At 47.3% G+C, this 21,815-nt stretch overlaps 1 protein-coding gene and 1 long non-coding RNA gene across 4 annotated transcripts; both read left to right on the forward strand.

Annotated features, from left to right (window-relative positions):
* Positions 1–3,153: 3,153 nt before the first annotated feature.
* Positions 3,154–6,119, forward strand: LOC149996485 (uncharacterized). Its single transcript, XR_016507515.1, has 3 exons — positions 3,154–3,196; positions 5,433–5,570; positions 5,801–6,119. It is a non-coding gene; the product is annotated as an uncharacterized LOC149996485 (long non-coding RNA).
* Positions 6,120–7,510: 1,391 nt separating this feature from the next.
* On the forward strand, positions 7,511–20,626 carry RNF122 (ring finger protein 122). Of its 3 annotated transcripts, XM_090258088.1 has the most exons (7): positions 7,511–7,929; positions 13,139–13,295; positions 17,351–17,396; positions 17,681–17,722; positions 18,452–18,536; positions 18,994–19,078; positions 19,563–20,626. In XM_090258088.1, exons 1-7 carry the CDS (start codon positions 7,905–7,907, stop codon positions 19,675–19,677), a joined length of 555 nt encoding a protein of 184 aa, XP_090114214.1. In that variant the 5' UTR covers positions 7,511–7,904; the 3' UTR covers positions 19,678–20,626. The 3 variants fall into 3 exon arrangements, with proteins under 3 accessions (XP_090114214.1, XP_090114212.1, XP_090114213.1); XM_090258086.1 differs by lacking the exon at positions 18,452–18,536 and having other exon boundaries at positions 18,996–19,078; XM_090258087.1 differs by lacking the exon at positions 18,452–18,536 and having other exon boundaries at positions 18,999–19,078.
* Positions 20,627–21,815: the final 1,189 nt, after the last annotated feature.

A 21,815-nucleotide genomic window follows, 5' to 3' on the forward strand; every position in this document is an offset into this window, starting at 1 on the left:
AAAACTGAGCCTCAGAGAGAGGTGAATAACTGGAAGTCACAGAGAAGGTGCCAACACCAGGACTCGGATGTGGGGAGCTGGCTTGGCGTCTGCCAGATTCCATTCTCCACTTTTTCCTGTTATTAATAAAAACTGCCCTGAGCTTCAGCTGGACTCATGACTCTCCAGCCAGAGACCCCATCCCCCAGCCCCCTTTGCAGATGGATGTGACCATGTGACTCTGCCCTCACCAATGGAGTGAGAACAAAAGTAATGCTCAAGTTCTTACAAAGAAAATGCTGTCCTTCCACTTTATCATACCCTCCCCCCACCCTCCCCCCACCCCCAGTATTGGAACATAACATGTGTAACTGGTAACCCAGCCTCTACTGTATAAACAAGAAACACATCCAAGGACGGGGCCAAGCAGCAAGAGAAAAGAAGCTGTGTCGCTGATGGCTTCTTCGAACAGAACCACCTCGTTTCTTTGGAATACTCATGACGTAGATATAAACTAGATTGCCCGAGTTTCTGTACTTTTATGTCTCTTTGTTACAGTAGCTGTCATTTATCTCTCACTAAACAGCAAATTACCCCAAAACACAGTGACTTAAAACAACAAACATTTGTTGTCTCAGAGTTTCTAGGGATCAGGAATTCAGGCGCAGCTCAACTGTGTGGTTTTGGGTCAGGCTCTCTTGTGAGGTGGCAGCTGGGGTGTTGGCAGGGCCTGTGGTCATTTGAGGCTTAAGTTAAGCTAGAATATCCACTTCCAAGCTCATTCACATGGGTGCTATCAGAGACCTCCCCTCCTCAGTATGGGGTTTTTCCCCAGAGTCCAGAGTCTTTGTGACAAGGCTGCTGGCTTCCCCAGAGCAACTGACTGGAGAGAGAGAGAGCAGCCAAGAAGGGAAGTGCAGGGCACTTTGATGACCCAGTCTCCAAAGTCAAGCACTGTCACCTCTACTTCAGTCTACTAGTTGGAGAGTTCACAAGTCCAGCCCAATCTCAAGGGCATGGGAACTAGGCTCTACCTTTCAAAGGAAGTATCAAAGCATTTGTGAGCATATTTTTAAACCCACCACAGGATCTTAGCCTATACCCTAATTATTACACTAGATGTCCTGTCTCCTGGTTCAGTGCTGCCCCAGAGCCATGAAGCTTCATGCTGCAGGTTGATGATGATAATGATGATGATGATGATGATGATGATGATGATGATGATAATAATAATAATAAATATTTATTGGGGACTTTTTATGTGCCAGGCACATGCCAAACATTTTCAAACATTTTGTTCATTGTATGACCCTCTGTGGTAGAATCTACTGGTTCTAATTGCCAGGAGAGGAAACTCCTGGTTTCATGCAGAAATAAAAAAGGTTTCACGTAGTTAATACCATGCCAGATCCCAGAGGCTTTATTCTCAATCACTGCACTAGCATCAGGGAAAGAGCATATTTTGTGGAGAGAGACGGAGTTTGGTTGGAATTCCTTCACCAACACTTGAGTTACATGACTTTAGTAAGACTTAACGGCCTTGGACTTAAGAAAATAATAATCCTCTGAGGGCTGTGGTGGGGAGTAAATGAAAATGTGTGAGCACTGACACAGGTGTTGGCGTGCCATGAGGGGTCAATAAAAGGTGGTTCTTGCCACTCCTCTGCTTTATTCTTTTATTTTTAAAAAGATTTTATTTACTTATTCTTAGAGAGAGGGGAAAGGAGGGAGAAAAAGAGGGAGAAAAACATCGATGTGTAAGAGAAACATTGATCAGTTGCCTCTCGCATGCACCCCAACTGCAGACTGAAACTGCAACCTAGGTATGTGCGCGGACCCAGAATCGAACTGGTGACCTTTCGCTTTGTGGGATGATGCTAACCAACTGAGCTGCACTAGCCAGGCTCTTCAGTTTATTCCTGAATCTCCACTCTCACACATGAGATGGTTTAGCTCCAGCTTTGAATTTTGACTTAATTCCAGAAACCCAAAGACCTAGCAGGTCTATGCAGAACTCCTGGGAAATCAGGTTAGCTTGAACCCTGTGGCTTCTGTTTCCTTCCAACCTCCACTGGTACGTAGGAAGAGCATCAGGGCATGCTTGAGAAACTTGGGAAAAATCCCAGGCCTCATTCCAGAACTGACGACTCAGGAGAGAGAGAGAGAGAGAGAGAGAGAGAGAGAGAGAGAGAGAGAGAGAGAGAGAGAGAAAAGAGAGAGAGGAAGATGAGCCTCCTCAGTCTCACTGAGGTCTCTTTCTCCTATTGGACTTCCCATATGGGTCGGAAGCTGGGGAAAGAGGTGGGGAAATTGCTACTTCACTTTCTTGGAGGACAAAAGACCAGGATCTACAGGCGTTGCTGGGTAGATTATGAATACCTTTGGGCCAGAGTTGCATCAGCCCCCTAAAAGCATTCTGGTACTGAGAGCTCCAAGGTATCTGGACAGAGGAAGACCACAACCTTTAAGAATGAAATGAATAAAGGGCCTTATTTGCTCAAATATACCATACACAACCCTAAACGCCTTCAAAGAATGGTGTGTTCCTCCCATGAAAACTGTTTTCTTAAAAAATAAAGATATTTGGGAAAATGTTGTTGACAATCTGTCTCGTTTTGAAGTACAATGTGTTTTTTTGCATTTAATTATCACTATTTCCAAATGACGATGGTTAGCATGCACTTCTGTATTTTAGGGCTGGATCTGAAGGCCACGGAAGAGAGAGCCTCTTAGTAAAGGTCCCATCCTTGTCCACAGAATTAGCTATCTCTCCCCAAAGCCTTTCTTTGGAGCTTACAGGCCTTAAAATGAAGACAACTGGGGGCTGTAGAAGAGAATGTGGGGGTGGGGCAGTGGAAAAGAAGAAATTCCCTGACTTCTTAGAACCTTTTCTTAGGAGTATTACCTTTCCCTCTTTTCATGGAAGATTTAGAAACACAGTTCTCTTTCAAATGTCTTAAGCGGCTTTGAATATATAAATCATCATCTTCTTTACTGTTTCCATTTCTTCCTCATAAAATAACCAGATGCGTCTTCCTGAGTCTTAAGAAGCTAGGCCTATGAAGCAACACCTGGTTGTGGAGGGTGGGGGGAGTGAATTATCTAAATGGTATTGACACGATGTGAGAAATCAACTCTTTTTTTTTTTTAACATTTTATTTATTTATTTTTAGAGAAAGAGGAAAGGAGGGAGAAAGAGAGGGAGAGAAATATCCAGGTGAGAGAGAAACATTGACCGACCAGGACCAAACCCACAATCCAGGCATGTGCCTTGACTGGGAATCAAATAGGCAACACTTTGCTTTGCGGGGATGATGCACAACTGAGCAACACAGGTCAGGGCTCAACTTGTTTTTGATAGGATTCTTCAGCCTAGGAAAACGCTGGGACTAAACCAACCTCTTCAAAAATGCCAAGATCAAAGCATTTCCTTCAACCTACCTGTCCCAGTCTAAGCCATCAGCTGAAGCACTGCCTCTTGACCACAATGGCCATGAGAGATGAGAGTGGCAGATTGGGAAGGTATGCATCAGTTTTTCAAGACTAGAGTTCTTAAATGCCTCAGAAGACCTTACTGAAAGCTTAAAATGTCAGGCTTAAAACATGAATTGTAGAACAGTCTCATGACGCTCCCCATGTAGGTGTCACCTGAGATACTCACTGTCCTGCTTGACCACCTCGGTCTCCATAAGAACTCCCCATGTTCCTACATTTATCTTCCACCTCTTTCATCTAGGTTGGGGCTGGGGGTGGGGGCATTCCTCACTTCACATCAATTTTCCCTTCAAATCTCTCCCTCCTAGGGGCACCTAGCAGGAACTCTTTAATGCAGTTAGTCTCACCTATATACACTCCTTTCTTCTCAGTCAATGAATATTTAAAAAATGATTGGATAAGTAATAATGACATTTTTTAATCCTCTACACTGTACCTAGAACATGGCAATTCATACATGCACGCACATACATACATCCATTCCAAAAATATTTATTGACCCAGACACTGGAACCACCACAAAAATGATTCATGCACTTGAAAAATCTATCACAAGGAAGGCTTATGAAGGGATCAAATTTCTATAACATACTACATTCTACATGTAAATTGTTGACAGAAATGCAGACAAGGAAAAAATGAGAATGGTAGGTCACGAAAGAGATGAATTTTTAGCTGAATCTTACAAAACGTCAGGCACAGAAAGAAAAAGTGCATTCCAAACACAAGCCATCCCATGTACAAAATCAACCAAGAAAGAATATACTGTGTTCAAGGAGCAACAACAAAAGCTTCGTGGCTGACGAAAAGTGTGCTGGAGAGGGGAGTGCATTTGGAGTCAGGAAATAGGCAGAGCCAGACTGAAAGGACTTGAATGCCATACTCTAGAGTTTGACTTTATCCTCTAAACACCAGGGACCAATAAAAGTTATTATGCATGAGAAATAAATAATTAGATTTACAGTTTAGAAAGGTAACTCCAGGGCCAGCAGAGAGGATGAATTTGAGAGTAAGATCAGAGCATTATTTTTCTCAGCATAACTGCAGGAAAATTTGGGGGGATAAGGGATGTTAATCAAATATCTGTGGGGTCCACTCTTTAACTATTGAATCAAAATCTCTGAGCTCCAGGCCTGGGAGCCTGCATATATAACATCTCTAATATAACAGTGATTCCTGTGGGCCTTCAAGTCTAAGACATAGAGTCAGAGCATCCTTGCTCTGAGAAACCACCTGGAGACCACTGTGGGAGCAGGTAACGGGTTTATTGAGGGGAAAAGGGCATATGGGTGGAGGGGAGAGGCAACTCCTGGACTGACTCAAGGGCCCGTAGGAGCAAGGGGGATGGGGAGTAAGGGGATGTGAATTCCTGGTCCTCCACATGGGCTTGTAGGAGTCCCACATGGACTTTTTAAACTTGCCAACCACGCATTTCAATGATGCTGTTTGTCATATTAGCATATTCAGCAGATCATTTGCATATTGTTGTTGTTCTGACCAGGTTGATTAACATATCCTTTTGTTGTCCAGACCAGGTTGATTAACATATCCTGTTGTCTAACCAGGTTTGCATCCTGGCTACCTCTATGTCCTGACACTTAAAAAACTTTCACAACTGTGCAATTCGGGGATGAAATGCAGTAGATCTGTACATGATACCCTTCTAAACTAGCTCATAAAACAAAACAATTGTTTTAAGAAAATTACGTAATTAAGTGCTAAACATTTGTTGCAGACAGCTATGTGATCTTGGCCAAGTCATTGATACCTTAAAACACCATGCATTTATTTATATGACAAAGCACGGGTATGCAAATCTTTTTTGAGTGTTACAAATTCCCAAGAGATACAGAAAGTATTTATCACCTTCAACTAACAGAGTAAGTTTAATAGGAAGGCTAGATTAAGTCATTCTTATTTGTTTGCTTGCTTATTTACTGTCTCCTTACACTCTCCAGGAACTCCCAGGACAGGAGAAACCTTGTTGACATCGGTGGGTCCCTGATGCAATAGTGTGGCACAGAGAAAATGTAAACACATTCTGAATAAATGAAAGACAGAAAAAAGACAAAAAGAAAAAGAAGCAAATGCTGCAGGTAGGGACTGGTTGTAAGAAAGTGAAGGGATTAGTCAAAGAACATATATGCGTGACCCATGAACATGGACAGTGGGGTGGAGATTGACTGTGGGAAGGGGAGGTGGGCTGGGTAGAGGTGAGCAAATGGGGAACGTTGGGAATGATGTGACTCAAATGTTGGAAAATTTTAGTTTCAGGAAACAGCTAATAAGCTTAGTAACCAATGTATGTTAAAAGCTATTGTTTCAGGAACCAGAGGTATGACCCACCTTCACTCCAGGAGACCATAAGCAGCTCCACCTCTGTGCCTCAGGAGGACTGCAAGCAATCAAGATGGTATCTGAGCCATTGTACTGCAGGGTGAGGTGACCACCCCCAGGACACAAAGACCAACACCCAGGACACAAAGACCACTACCCAGGGCCCAGATGAAAGAATGCTGAAGCTTTCATCCAATTAACCTTTTCCCTGAATTCCAAACCCCTTACCTACACTTTTCTTCTCCTTATAAAAAGGGCCGGTTTATAATGGAATGTAAGACTGTCTGTTAGGGTAAAACCAGCTGTCTTCTCAGATCACTGACCATCTGAATAAAGTGCCCATAAAGATCCAATCCCTGTCTCCGCTTCTTGGGTCTGGTAGATGACAGGTAGTACAAACACCGGCTTTTCCAGTTTCAGGACAACTGTAATAGCATAAATAATAAAAATATTTTTTTTAAAGAAAGAAGGAAATGATGCAATGTCAAGTGAAAGAAAGCATATTAGACAGGGAATTAAGAGATTCAGTCTTTTATTCAAGTACTATTCATTCCACACCTTCACGGGCCTAGATGCTGAAGATATTGCCCTAAATGCATTGCCAACGTGGATTCCTGGGCTTGATCCTGCTACTTAGGATGTGGAGCCATTAAAGTCTACATTGTGGATGAAAAAAGGGATGCTGTGATAAATCATAAGTTCCCAACTAGGCAGGTCATAGCGGGTAGTCAGGCCCCAGGCATATAATGTTTTAGTAAACGGTTTATCTTTGCTTTAAGCAAGTCCTATCCATTGTTTCTGTGCAGTTATTTATTTGAAATGCCTCTTTCAGACTCCTCCTTCTAAGACATAACTACCCTCAAGAGAGCACATAATTTTAACTATCCTGTAATCTGATCCCCACCTTGTCTTCTCCCACCTTCATGTAACCTCCCTTTTGTCCCCTCCTTAATTTCAAATGCACAAAAGAGACTGCAAAAAAAAAAAAAAAAAAAAACCCTGTTCTTCTCTGAGTATTTTAGATCTTGCTTCCTGGCAACTGTCCTCAATTTTGTCTCAGATTAACTCCTAGAAAAATTCTCTACAGGTTTGGACGTTTCTTACATGGACAACATTAAGCTTAAGCTTCAAGCCTTATTTCCTTGGTAAAATGGGGGGCTGGCCAAAAAAGTGAGATGACAACTAAAGTCCTTCCCAGATCTCACTTCTGTAACTCATCTTTACCTTCTTGCTCCAGTCCCCCCCCCCCCTTTTACAGTGAACGAAGGACCGTGCTAGTGCGCTACTCATAACAGAATCCTTGCCCACGCGGCAGAAATGCAACCACTCCCCAGAACTGTTTTCTCAAAGAGCTGTAGAAACCGTAATAGATCTGGAGGCGGAAAACAATGTGGCACTAATTGTTCGGCTTCTTCCCGGTCCCTGGCGGAGGTGGTTGGTTCCTACAACTTGGGCCAACTCACTGAGGAGCGCACCCCGCTTCAAGGCCGAAGTTTTCCCAGGACTGGGAAGGTAAGAGGGTAGGTGCCCTACCTTGGAAAGATGCTCCGCCTTGGAAGGGTGGGGGCGGGCTTGTAAATAATACCAGGGCCAGGAGGAAGACTCCCATTGGCCGGAGGCGGTGACGGGCTGGGGGCGGGGTTTCCCGGGGGCATATAAGGGAGGGGGTGTGCACAACCTGTGTCAGTTTTGGAGTCTCGGCCCCTTTTCCTTCGTGGAGTTGTGCGACCTGAGCTGTCTCCGGCTAAGGCTTTTCTCTCCCCTGCGGGCCGAGAACCTTTGCCGACAGAGTACCCCCACCCTGCTCTGTGGCGCCCCAAAACCTCCCCCAGCCTCGGGGCTCTCCCTGCGTTCCCTCGGCGGTGCTTTGATTCGGGGGACTCTCTGTTTGTTTTCTCCTCTTTCCTCTTTGTTGCTCCAAAACCGGCCTCACGGAAGCCCCTCACCCCGGAGGGAGTTCGACTTCTCGAGAAAGGCGGCTGCTGCGGAGTGCACCGGCCCCTCCTGCGGACCAGCGAGCCGGTGCGCCCACCTGCCTGCCTCTCCCGCCGCCTGCGTTCGTTCGCTCTAGGAAGCCAGCCGCGGGTTCATTGATGCACCCATTCCAGTGGTGTAACGGTGAGTCCCCGGGGCGCGAGGGCACTGGGCTCGCCGGGAACGAGGAGGGGGCGCACGGCTTAAGATCAGACAGAGAGGCTCGTCGTTCTCTCTCTCGAGCCAAGTTTCTCTTGAAATGGGGCGGGCGAGAAGGCGTCCTGGCGCCCAACTCTGTGCTGCACAGCGCGGAATTTGAAAAAAAGAAAAAAATTCCAGATTTAGCTCGAGGGCCGGGAAGGGTGGGCAGGGGAGCATGAGAGCCGGGGGGTTCGCGGCCTTTGTGTGGCGGCCTCGCTCTTCTGCCCCTTCCCCTGCCTTTGTGCGCTCTAACTCTTCTTTGTTGTGGTTATCGGAGGAGAATTAAATCCGCGCTCGGGCTGGGATCTCCTAGAGGGAGCTCAAGTTCCCGGCCTGAAACTTTGCAGGCTATGTTAAATATGCATACAATGCAGCGTGCAGGACGGGCACGGAGGTGGCTTCCTGTGTCTTTGTTGGCTTCGCACTGGCTCCTATGGGGCTTTGTGCCTGTGGACGACGCGGGATTCAAGATCCTTGCAGGTATCTCGGCGCTCGGCTACTCTTGGGTGCAGGCTAGCCTGGAGGGAGCTGTGCTTTCTGGTCCCAAGGCCCAACTGTGACACTAGCTCCGGAGCCTCAATGGTGGAGGCACACCTCCAGACTCAACCACCCCTCCCTCCACCGTGGCCCAGGCAATGCTAAATTTATCTCACATGAGGCTTTTTCGAGGTTCAGGTGATAACAGGTTGGGCTTGGATCTGATGCCTCACCCAAACTACTTAACTGAGGACCTTTCTGAGCGGTCACTTCAACACGTTGGATGCTGATATTCTCCAGTGGCCCCAGAGTCTTGACTGCACAGCCCTAACTTGTAGAGTTGGAGTCGGAGAACAGCTAGCCTTAACTCTGAGTGTGACAAGCAGGTTAGTTAGGAAAAATTCATTCTTGAGAATAGACTTCTGCCAGGCCTTGGATTAATTATTTCAAGAGGCTTGTGTTTTAAGGCAGCGTTTGGGCAGCATGTGTAAGAGTGATCCCCGCCCCCCTCTTCCTTGCTAGTAGTATCTAATTTCCTGAAAATGAACCAAGATGGCATTGCGGGAGAGGGGGCGGAAGGTGGGGGTGAGGAAGGACAGGGCATCCCAGCATCTGGGAAAAATTCCTGCTGGCTGAGAAGGAGAAGCATTTCCCAGATTCACTGGTCTTTCTTGGCCAGCCCTTCTGTTGACGTCATTCCCGCTCCCAGCCCACAGATGCAGAAGAAATCTGATGTCAGAGCTGTCGTAGGCTGGCTGAGACAATGGAACAGAGACTTCAGGAGAACCCACAGGCTGTGGGTTACACTGGCCTTTCTTCTGGGCAGCCCTTTCACCAAGAGATTTTTAGACCAGCAGAGGATGTGCTGCTTTATCAGTTCACTTCTTAAAAGTGACTGAGGGATCCTGTCCTTTGACTTTAGCGAGGAAGCAATCCCTCTTCCCACCTTTTTGTGTAAAATCTCCGGAGCCCCTTTTCCCTAGGGTTGGAATTCTGTCCTTCTAACTTTTAGAGGAAAAACTTTCCCACCACCATATATTTTCCGTTCCTTTTTAATTGTAAATCAAGCAAATGGATCATCTCTTTGCTGTGAAGCTCTTCTCATCTGCACCTCTATCAGAGTCCTAAACTCAGTGACTCAGTCCTGGATTATCAGACAAGATAAGGTGATCAAAGATAAACTGGTGGGAAGACTGCTTTGGCCCAAGTGCCTGCAGAGTGCATACAAATATCCTCTACAGTAGCTACTGTCACCCCTCTGCAGGTTCCCAAATAGGAAACCAAATGAGGTTCCTTGAGACCCTAAAGATACCAGGATCCAACCCACAAAAAAATACATGGAGAACCAGTGCGGATTGAGAGTTAGACCCTCATACAGCATCAAATATTGCTGGTGGGGTGTGTGGAGATGCTCCTGATGTCTTCATGAAAATCTGATTTCCTCTGGTCCATGGCGAGGAAGTATTTGAGTGGAGGGTGGAGGGGTATTGAAAACTTTCTAACCCTACTGGAGTCTAGAAGCAAGGGTTTCCTTTGGGACATAGCAGAGTTTAGTAGCTAATTATTTCATTGTTTTCAGCTTAATCGAAACCTCTTTCAGGACAAGAATTACTTCTTTTACATTTTGTTTCCCCGCAATGTGTAGGTCAGTGCATATATCAGGCTCTCAACAATGCTTGTTGATTGACTGGTCATCCATTAGCTGAGGGCACTTTCTGGGCAATTTTCCCAAATGTCAGTCTACTTACTTTGGAGTATGAGCTTTTGCCAGGGGTGCCAGGTTTTGAGAAAACTGGGCCTTTTTATCTGTTAACTAGTTGTTGAGAACAAGCCAAACACTAGGCTAGGCACTGGAGAGTATCCAAACTGCTGTTCTCAGGCCTAGGAGCATTCCGGTTGTTAGGATTCTCTCATCTCTGATCTTAGGTTTGTAGTTGCACCTCTGTTGTGGTGCTTCCCTTGGCATGGTGAAAACCTCTGTGTCTGTCTTCCTAGCAGGTAAAACCATCTAGTCATTCTTCCTTGATTTTTTTTCTTCAGCGTCATATCAATGCTTACTGTATGTCTGAGCTAAGTTGGTGCAAGGAACAACTGGGCAATGTCAGACAATTACTGAGCATGCAAGAGCCACAACATGTAATAGAGCTGTGAGTGCATAGAATTCTGGGAAGAGAGGGGTCACTGGAATATTACAAAGGCCGGGCTTGGTGCACTTCGGAAAGGAAGGGAGTTTCAGGCAGGGAAAGGTGAATGAAACAAAGGTGTGGAGGCATGAGTACAAAGTTGGGCAAGAAATAGGACACTGGCTCACATGGGGTGGTGCTGGAGGACATTGGCTGGGGAGATTGAGAGGGTACTCAGTGCTGACGTGTTTAGGAGGACTTGCGGCCCGTCATGAGTTTGGGAAATACATGATAGAAACCGAGTAGGATGCTATGACAGACATATGTGGGCTAACTTAGAGGAGGGGCTAGACATCCATTAAGTGTCTGGAATAGGGACTTGGAATGGAATTGGGCCTAAATTCTGGTGGGAATAGGGACTTGGCAATAGAACTGGGCACAGAATATGAAAGAGGTTTGGAGGGAAGCTCGTTGTATGGACACTAGATCACTCTAGGGAATGAAGAGGTATGAGAAGTTATGATGTCAAAGGCGACTTCATCTTTCAAGCCAGACTTCTGCTGTGTTGTGGTAGCATGGGTAATTATATGTAGAATGCTGAAGTCTATTAATGGCTCTGGCTCCTAACCAAGAGGTCAGGAACACTCTTAAAACCCATGGTGAGGGCTTGAGTACTGAGGCCTTCAGAGCCAGGCTTTGTTAACTGTTGGACTACAGACAGTCTAGTGATTGAATCTTTTAAGATTAAGCTGGTGTCATGAAATGTGCTTGGGATGTAGCAGGTATATGGAAAATTCTAGTTTTCTTGTCTCACCACTTTCTGAAACAGAAGAATTTTATGCTCACTTTTTGGATCACTATGGTACTTCTGCCTGCAAGCAGTAGTAAACACTAAACTGGCTTATCCGCTTATGTCCTGTCGTTTTTTTTCCATAAGGAAAAAATTTACTAATTGTCAGAACCAGCAGTCTTAAGATAGTAGCTCCAGGATTAGCAACTCAACTGACATACTCTTCCCTCTCTCCCTGTTCCCTCTGCCACAAGTTTTATATTGCACTGCTGCTCTCTTTCCAGCTATAACTTGGCTGCCACCAGTACAGGTGTTTTGAGCTGGCATGACAAAAAAAAAGAGAAAAAGCTTTCCTTTTCCAGCAGACATGCTCTTTGTTTCAATGGCGAGAACCTGATCACACACCTACGTCAACGCCAAACCCTGCATGATTGGTGGACCAATCAGGATTTACCCCTAAAGTCATATGAGAAAAGGGCATGCATCTAGTGGCTAGCCAGTGCTTCCCATGCCGAATGCATAGAAACCTCTGAGGACCTTGTTAATGTGTAGATTCTGATTCATTTCTTTTGGGGTGGGCCTGATAGTCTGCTTTCCAAACAAGCTCCAGGGACTATCATCGCTATTAGGAGACTGTACAGTGAGGCTTTGAGTAGAAAGGGGAATGGAGGCCAATAGAAGTAAGCTGCAAATCTCCACCCCCACTTTCTGGAACGCTGGCCCAGCCTTGGAATGAATAATTTCTATTCTGGTCCTATTGCTGCTTGTGTCCTGGAGCAGGTGGCTTAATAATGACAAATGACCTTTGCAATTCCACTTTGCAATTTACAAAGCATGTTTCTTAATATATTTTTGGTCCTCTCTGTATTTTTCTTGTTTTCATAGGACAGAGTGAAGCTTAGAGAAGTAACTCTATATAGGTCACACAGCTAGGGAGAGATGGAGTCAGAACCCAAATTAACATTTTCTCACCTAAGGGTCTTCTTTTTATTTTCTTTCTTTCTTCTTCTTCTTTTTTTTTTTTTTTTAAGATTGTATTTCTTTATTTTTTGAGAGAGGGGAAGGGAGGGAGAGAAACATTAATCGGTTGCCTCTTGCACTGGCCCCAATCGGGAACCAGTCCACAACCCAGGCATGTGCCCCACCCTGGAATTGAACTGGTGACCCCTCACTTTGCTGGATGACACCCAACCAACCAAGCGACATCAATCAGGGCTAAGGTTCTTCATTTTGCTACTGCACCCTCTGGGCTCTACCTGAGGGAAGGATTTCCATTTCCTGCTTGTTGCCTGAAGTCTTGATTTCCTACATGGGGATGCTGTTTTGTTTTTTAAGATTTTCTTTATTTATTTTTAGAGATAAGGGAAAGGAGGGAGGGAGAGAGAGACAAACAAACATCAACGTGTGTTTGCCTTTCACGTGCCCCCCAACTGGGGACCTGGCCTGCAACCTAGGCATGTGCCCTGACTAGGAATAGAACTGGTGACCCTCTAGTTCACAGGCTGGCACTCAATCCACTGAGCCACACCAGGCAGGGCAGGGATGCTGTTTTAAGTCCTGTGTTTAGTAGTCCATTTCACAGATTGGTTAATTTACCTACAATCACATAGCTCATAAGTATTAGAGCTAGGATATAAATGTGAGCCCCTGAATCAGAGGTTTAGAGCCCAGAGCCTACCAGTGCTCTCTCCATCCTTGCTGACACACAGGACCAGTGGTACATTTCCAACTATAACATTATTTTCCTCCCCTTTCTCTGCAGGGTGTTTCTGCGGCCTGGGACTGGTTAGTACTAACAAGTCCTGCTCAATGCCACCCATCAGTTTCCAAGACCTTCCTCTCAACATCTACATGGTCATTTTTGGCACAGGCATCTTTGTCTTCATGCTCAGCCTCATCTTCTGCTGCTATTTCATCAGGTGAGTGGCTCACTGGCTAACCTGGAATGGGGAGTCAGGAAGGAGGAGGCCAGGGGTGGGATGGGTGGAGTATAGCTCCCATAACAGTCACTAGCCCCCAGCTGGTGCCTCTGCTTTGTAGACAGGGCTTAGCCAGTCCTTTACTGGGCCCCTGAGGCCTGATGTTTCTATTTATATCTGCCTATCAAGTTGTCATCCCAGAGCGTATAAGGTCACTGTGGGTTGCGCTGCATCCTGCCTCTTGGCTAGTTGTGCTACGATTGCCTAGAATTGCTGTCTGACCAAGTAATGTCAGTGATGGTCCTTTAACTGTCTCTCTATTTCCCACCGACACTGTCTGGGTAGCTGGGGATAAGTAGGCATGCGTTATACCAGTGGCATGTACCTCTGCCCCCTGGGAAATCCTGTTGTCAACCCACCAGATGCTAATATTAGCAAGCTGATGTCTGGAGAGCTGCTTGTTTATTCTGCCTTGGAAGCTCTTTGAGTGTGAAAAAAACTAAAAACCTCACTTACTGAGTAGGGACCCAGGAAAGGACTGGAACTTCTCCAGGAACTGTTTCTTCTCTTGTTGATAAGACATGGGAACTGGTGGCTGTTTCCCACCAAAAGTTTGGGGGCATAACTGAAATTTAGACTAGAAATTAAAAAGTAGCATTTCTGACAAGAGCACACTGTGGTATTAACAACTCTTCATTGTACATTGGGGAGTGCTGAGCACCTCTGGCCAGCAGAACATGCTAGTGGTCCTTAGAGCCATGTGGTAACTAACCTGTCTCCCCCGCCCCAGACCCCTTACCAAATGCCTGAGGAGACCTCAGCTGGAGTCTAGGCTGGTATCTGATCAGATCATGTAAGAAGATTAAGTTAAGGTGGAGGAAAGGCTTTCTGGGTACCTACTGAGATGCCCTTCACCTGGAAGGAGGCTAGAGAAAGCCCTCCTTGGTATTTTTAAGGCTGGAAGATCTCCCTCTAAGAAGAGGAAGTACCCTCAGGTCCTGGTGTGTGTGGGGATCTCCCCACCCCTTTCAGTTCTTTCTTAAAACTTAAAAAACCCCTAGGGCTAGAATTTGCCACTTAAGCCACTGGCTTCTGTAAAAAGACTTATTTTTTTCCTGTACAATTGAGTCTAAAATTTGCATCTGTTAAGTGTGGGTGCCGGTAGGTTTCTGATATCTCCCCACCACCTCACCTTTCTTCAAGCCCAAGTTTTGTTCCTCACATTCTTTTGTCTTCCTGACCATCAACCACCCGCATCTCCTCATATCAGGCAGCTTATGCAGTTCTCAGAGATTGAAGATGGAAACATTTCAAATACCAAAAATCTGTGTGTGATGTTGGGAGGAGTCTATAAAGCCAACTCTATTTTTAGTTCACACACACACACACACAGGCTCATACATGCCAAGCTACAAAGGTGGTCATGTGAAGAAATCCTAGAAAATCACTCTGGGTGACCAGGGCTCATTTTCTAATTCTGCCACTAACAGGTTGTGCCAGGCATCATGGGTAACATTTTGTAAAATATTTAGTTCACTTAGTCAGCAGAACGTCCCTCCAGTTTAGGTATTAGCCCACTTTGTATGTGAAGGAGCTCATGCTCAGGCAGTTAAGAATTTGTCTAAGGTCATATATATTTATAGAGGTGAGCTAGGCTGGTGACAGTTAGCTGCAGTCTTAGATTCCGTATGTTTGCCTCCATATGTCTGATTCTTATTCCTTGAATGGGAAGTAGAGGGGCAGCTGTGGTATCTGTGGCCACCTCTTTACAGCTAGAGATTGGGTTCCTGCTGAAGGACATGCTGGGGAGCTGGGTATGGCTGATTAATTTTTGCTTGGCTCACTGAAAGAGCAGAACAGCAGAACCACATGACACCAAAAGCTTTTCCCGCTGCGGGGCCACTCGGCACCACCTGTCCATTCTACAGTCATCTGCCCCTTCGCCACCCCGCTGTCTGCTCTGCAGCCTGCCCAGAGCTGGTTGGCCCTGCACTTTCATGGTTCCAGAGGCTCACTGGCATGTGGCAGCCTGTGGGTGTCTATATATAGAAAGACACATAAGCACAGAAGCCACTTCCTCTCCCTGCTTCTTGGTTTCCTCCTTAGCCAAAATAGGCCCATGACCCCCTGCTCGCAACCTGCTGAGCTCATTGGCCAAGGCCAGCCTCCACTCCTGGCTCCCCCTCGCTCATTCTCCTCCATCCCCCAAAGGGCTGACTTCTGCCCTACACAGGATGGAGGGGCCAGGGAAGTACAAATAGGCAGGAAAGGAACAATTATTTTCAGGCCCTGGCTGCATTGTTTGTTCCAGAAGGGAAAAGACGCAATGGGAGAGCCCACTCGCAGTGACTAGAAGTGGTGTCATTGAAATCAGGGTATTTTTAGCGACTTCGCTCACCCAACAGCTGAGAAGGCCACCTGTTCAAAGTTGTTGGCACTGTATTCCTTGCTGGGATGGCCCAGGGTCTTTGTTTCCCTTGCAACCTTTTGGACCCCATTTCATCACAATCTGCACCTTCCTGATCCATAAGTCTGCATGCAAGGACGAGGTGCAGCTCTGAAGCCCCTCAATGTTCTGAGCATCCTGGGCTCTTAGAGTCAGGCTTCTGGAGTTTCCTTGGACAAGACCATTAAGGGAGCCAGCAGACCAAGGGGAACAGGGTGGGAAAGGAGGGGACCATAGGCATCCTTCGGTTCAGCACTGCACACGCTGCGTAATACTGGCCACGTGGCAGCTGAGGCTCACAGAATATATGGCATCCCCTCATTCTCTGGGCTAAGAAGCAGGCTCCTCGCCGATTCCTCATTTACTCTGCATGTAGCTGGTAAGGGTGACAGTATGTCCCTCAGAAGGTGGCTATAAACACACTGACTAAGCACGTCTTCCTTCCCCCGCTTAACTCAGTGTCATCAGGTAACAACAGTTCATGTGAGCTTTGGGTGTATCCTTCCTGCCCCTCTCACAGGGAAGCGAGACAGGTACATGTGAATATATGAAAACACAGAGTGAAGGAGAGGACGGTGGGAGCCCTGGTAAGCCTTTAGCCCAACCCTCCACTCGCCAGAAAGCCTTCAAAGAGGGGAGACAAAGGGGGCACGATGTGCTGCCCCCAGCCTCAGCCCCATGGCGGGAGCCACTTGGACTGGAATTCCTAAGAGGCTCTAGGCACGTGTGGCCTGGCCAGGCCCCCTGCCTATGGTGTGTGCACCCAGGTGGTGAAACAGGCTGCAGTTTGTGTTCAAGAGCTCTGGCTGTGTGATCAGACAGACTTGGATTCAAATCCGGAAACTACGCCAGCTAGCTCTGAAGTTAGGGCTAGTCACTTGACGTGTCTGGATTTCATTATTTCCTCTTTTGTAAAAAGGAAAGCACCTCCTGAAGCTGTTTGGACTCGATGAGCATGTATATGAACCTATTAGTGCACGGATCGGTGCACAGCAAGTTCTCCGTAACGACTGCTGTTGCCTTTAGTCACAACATGCCAGGTTTTGGCTGTTGAGAGTTAGGCTGCGTGCAGGCCACCAGCTCGAGATGAAAAGGAGAAAACAAAGAAGGGCTTGCCTGTGTTTTCCTGGCACTGTGAGCGAAGAGTGTGCTCTGGTTCCAGAATACTTGTGTTCTCCGGGTCAGGCACTTATTTATCCTGCTGCCCTGGCTTAATGGAAATAACCATTTGAAGAATATCTAAGTTCTTCTGCATAGTCAGTCACCAGGTGCTGATCTATATAGTGTTGGAGCCTGTAGGAATTTACCTTCTGGGAACCGACAGGGAGAGGGAAGGACTTAATCAGGGTGTTCTGCCAGAAAGTGCCCCAGTCCGCGGGACCTGGCAGTAAGTTTTGAGGCTGTTGAGCCTGAGTCCTTAATTCACTCTGGGTGACCTGCATAGGTCCCGACTGTACCCCATGGCTTCTCTAGGATGAGCCACTTCTGGGGGGAGCACCCCTCTCCACCCCCCGAAAGAGTGCCAGGCAGGCAGCCCGTCTTTCCTGCTTTGAATGGCTCTGTTTGTGCCAGGCATAGTGACTGCTTTTCTCCAATTCTTTTCCCTCAGCAAACTGCGGAACCAGGCACAGAGTGAAAGATACGGATATAAGGAGGTAAAGCACCACATTGTTCCCCGAGACGTCCTCTGTCCTGCTAGAGACAGAAAAGGAGAAGAAGCTTTAGCTGTTCTGGCCTGGAATCCACCTCAGCCTCCCCTCTGGCCCTCTCTGGGGCTAACTCCTTCCCCGGCAGTGCCCAGAGCCCTTCGTCTTTATGAGAGGAAGGGAAGGGGAGGGGGGTGATCCTGTGCAGACCCGGACACTGCCTTCATTAGCTGATGCCACATGGCCCCTGTAGTTGGTTTCTTCTGACACCATGCCTCCTCTTTTCTTCCCAGGTGGTGCTTAAAGGCGATGCCAAGAAGTTACAATTATATGGGGTGAGTGTCCCAGGACAGCATGTGGGAGGGCCCCAGTGACTAAAGCAGACAGCACCTGCTCCAGCTTTCAGCCTGGACCCTTTCAAGGGTCTTTAAGTTCCTGCCTTGATATCCACTTGTGCCAAATGAAAGTCACTCACCCCAGCATGTAATCAATATATGGAATTTATCATGTCTGGAACCAGCACAGGCAGAAAACAAAAGGGCTGCAGAAGGGTTTGGCTAACTGGTGACATGCGGCCCCAGGAATCCTGCTAGGCATGATCCTTAAGATGAGGATGGTCATATCACTCTGTGCCACATTCCAACTAACGTTCCCATGTTCACATCCCAAGTCCTGGTTTTTCCCTAAAGAAAAGAAGGTCATTTTACCCTTGTATATACACACTCTGTCCTAGCAGACGATGGCTCTGACTAGTGTATGTATCCCTGTGGTTCTTCTCTGTCCCCTGCCATCGCTTTACCCTGCCACCTCCCACCCATTCCTTGGGTTCCCCTCAAACTGACTCTAGGAATAGGCCATTACTGTTTTTTTCCCACCTGTGCCTTTAAGGTTACCTAACGTGTTTCCTAAGGCTTCCTTCCGTGACCACAGACACTCCTGCACAGTGTGTTTGTGGTTGTCTGGAGCAGGCAGGATCACAGATATCACCAGACACAAGACTATTTAGGAATGGCTGCATTTTGTTTCTATTTTTGATATATGTTATTACGTCACTGGAAGTTCAGATGTTTCCCAAGCCCTCCTCTAGAAGAGGGATTCAGTTGAGATTGAGGGGGTTAATATACATGCACCTAAGGCTAGACTTAAAGACAGAATGTAACTCACCACAAGTACCATCCCGTCATCCTTACCTCTGGTTACTGGCACGTGTCCCCTTGTCAAATATACTAGGCTAGAATGAATTAAAAACCTTTCTTCTAGAGCAGCACAGCACAAAGGAAACGTCTGTGGTGGTTGAAATATTCTACGTCTGCTCTGTCCAACGTGGGAGCCACTAGCCACACTGGCCACTGAGCACTGGAAATGTGGCCAGTACTGAGGAACTGAATTTTATATTTCATCTTGTTTTGGTTCATTTAAATAGTCGCATGTGGTTAATGGCTACCACACTGTCATATTTTTATGAAATGTGGCTAACGTGTCTCCAGATGATAAGGAAACTGCTGGAACTTAAGTTTTCTTGGATGGGGTGGAGAGCGTGTGTGTTCAGGATGGGTGACTGGGGCTCTTGCCCAGTCTCTGCTCACACTGCCCCCGTTCTTTCCACAGCAGACCTGTGCAGTCTGTCTGGAAGACTTCAAGGGGAAGGACGAGTTAGGTGTGCTCCCGTGCCAACATGCTTTTCATCGGAAGTAAGTATCCACAGGGCAGATGTGTGTCCAGAGGTGCCTTTTATTTTTTATTTATTTCTTTTTAGAGAGAGGGAGAAAGAAAGGGAGAGAAACATTGATGTGCGAGAGATACATCAATTAGTTGCCTCTCCCACGCCCCTAACTGCGAACCCGGCCCACAACCCAGGCATGTGCCCCAACTAGGAATCAGACTGGTGACCTTTTAAGCTCACAGGTCGGCACTCAATCCACTGAACCGCACCAGCCAGGGCCAGAGGTGCCTTTTAAAAGCCATAAGCAGGAAGCATCTTCTAGAACCTCCATTCCCTCCCCCTCCCGTCTACCCCTTGTCAGCAATGTCCTACGTCCTGTCTGGACAGCAGGCAAGCTGGAGGAGTTAGAGTGGGACAGGGACAGGGACGGTCTGGTTCTGAGCAGCAGCTGGGCTCTATGAACAGCCCGCCAGAGGCAGGTTGGGGTATCTCAGGTCTTCTTCTGCCCACAGGTGTCTGGTGAAGTGGTTGGAGGTGCGCTGCGTCTGTCCTATGTGTAACAAGCCCATCGCCGGTCCCTCAGAGGCCACTCAGAGCATTGGGATCCTATTGGATGAGCTGGTGTGAGTGCTGCCTTCCGTCAAGCCTGGAGAAGACCACTTGCCTCATGGATGCCTCGTCCCTCTGCATAGTTGCATTGAACAAGACCGTTGGGGGTAATGGTCATGCTTCCCTGAAGGGGAGGTCGTACAGGGCTGGTCTCGCACCAGCAGGGTGAGACCAGATTTGCCCCACATTCCCGCCTCCTGAAGTCTTCTTCCCTGCTACTCAGTGCTGAAAGCATCGCCCTTCGAGACCAATGTGTCCTGGTACTGGATGATTTACTTGCCTTGTCCCTGCTCTGGGGAAAGAAATCCACCCTATCTGGCCAAGAACTTGGGAGCACACAGTAGGAATAGAGGTTGAATGGCCCACAAAGCCCTAGAAGAAGGGATGGGATGGGTTCTGTCCGCCCCTCCCCCCACTCCTTCCATAGGAAGCGTAAAATGGAAGGAAGGAAGGAAAGATCAAGGAAACAAGCGTCTCCAGTGGAAGTCAGGGAGGCTCTGTAGGAAACTAGGAAGAGCAGGGACATACAAAAGCCAAGTCAATGTTTACGGGGGACCGTGGAAGCAAATGCTGGCTGGCCAGCCTGTGGGCTACAGGGTAATAGAGGGCTAGTCCCCTCCCCCTGCTAGGGTCTGAGGTGCTATCCATTCCCTCTCTCCTCAGTCAATCTCAGAGCTTCCTGTTTTCTGTTGGGGTCTGAATGCCCCTCCACAGGAAGGGCTTATTCTACACTCATGGATTTCCAGGGACTTTTTCTAAAGGAGCAAAAGGGGCCTGGGGATGGGGGTGTCTGAAGGTTAAGGTAGCAGGACACCTTCTTCCCCTTTGTAAATAGTATTTTTATACTTCATCCTCACCATCTCGGGATTTATATAGTGAATGGAGGGGGTGGGGTTTTCCGTTCCTCCCCACTGGGTGAAGGTGGGAGAGGTATGTATTTAAAGAAAATTAAATTTAATAACAAGTTTCTCTAACCTTTTGCCTGTGGTTGTGGCCTGTCTGTTGGCTCTTTTCCACCAGCACAGAACAAAGTTCTGTAACTGCCTCTTCTCACTGCCCCACATTCAAATGAAGCACACAAGCACAAAGTTTCCTAATCCTTAAGAAGAAAACTTGGTAAGAGTGTATCGCCTGTGCAAACATAGGTTAGGGCCAATGTCAATGTACTTCATTCAATACCTGACTAAGCCAGGCTCATTCGCTGGATTTCTAGATTTTTTTTTTTTTTTTTTTAATCCTCACCCAAGGGCATGCTCATTGATTATAGAGAGAGGGGAAAGGAGGGAGAGAGACACCCATATGAGAAACACTGAATGACTGCCTCTTGCATGTGCCCTGACCCGTATGTGCCCTGACTGGAAACGGAACCTGGGACACTCCAACCAACCAAACCACACTGGCCAGAGCCAGAACATTTTTAAAGAAAGTTGATGGGAGCTGCCACAGCATTCTGTCTACTGACAATAGAATTCTACCTGTAATTCAAGCATCAGTGCCCTTAACACAAGTAAAAAGACCTAGGTTGGTACCGTAGGGGCTTGATTTCTTTTTCTTCCCTATTAGTTGACAATCGCTGCCCCATCCTACCCTCCTGTGCCACATGTAGAGGTGGGACTTGGCATTTTGTGATCCTGTGTACACTGAGATCTTGGTCTCCACATCTTCCAACTTTGTCAAAGTCCCAAGGGCATGCTGAATCAATAAGGATATGCAAAATGGGTTGAGCATGCCAGGAACAAGTGGCTGTGGTTGTCCCCTGTGCCATGGAAGAGAACAGTACCAGCAGTTGTCCCAGGGGGCTCTGCACAGGTGGGGCACTTATGCACCCAAAGGAGCCAGGCCCAAAAGGAAGGTGATGCCCTCACCCCTGCAGTTGTGCCACGGAGGCCCTTGGCACGGTTGGTGCTCACGCTGGACAGAAACAACGTGCTGCAGCTGGGGCACCTGTGTCGAGGGGTCCTTTCCCTGAGGATGTGCCGATTTTTGCCACCTTCATACTTTCAGGGATAAGCCCTACTTGTAGCCTCTACACCCCCTGCCAGCTGCTGCCAACCCTCTGTGGCCAGGTCTTCCCTGGGCACCACTTCCTCTAGGTCTGCCAGCTTGCTCTAGTGTGGGGAGGGAAATGCATTTCCTAAGGAAAACAGCCCTCCCTC

The sequence above is a fragment of the Furipterus horrens genome, unplaced genomic scaffold (genome assembly GCF_987537825.1).
Source record: "Furipterus horrens unplaced genomic scaffold, mFurHor1.1.pri manual_scaffold_12, whole genome shotgun sequence".
NCBI classification, from domain to species: Eukaryota; Metazoa; Chordata; class Mammalia; order Chiroptera; family Furipteridae; genus Furipterus; species Furipterus horrens.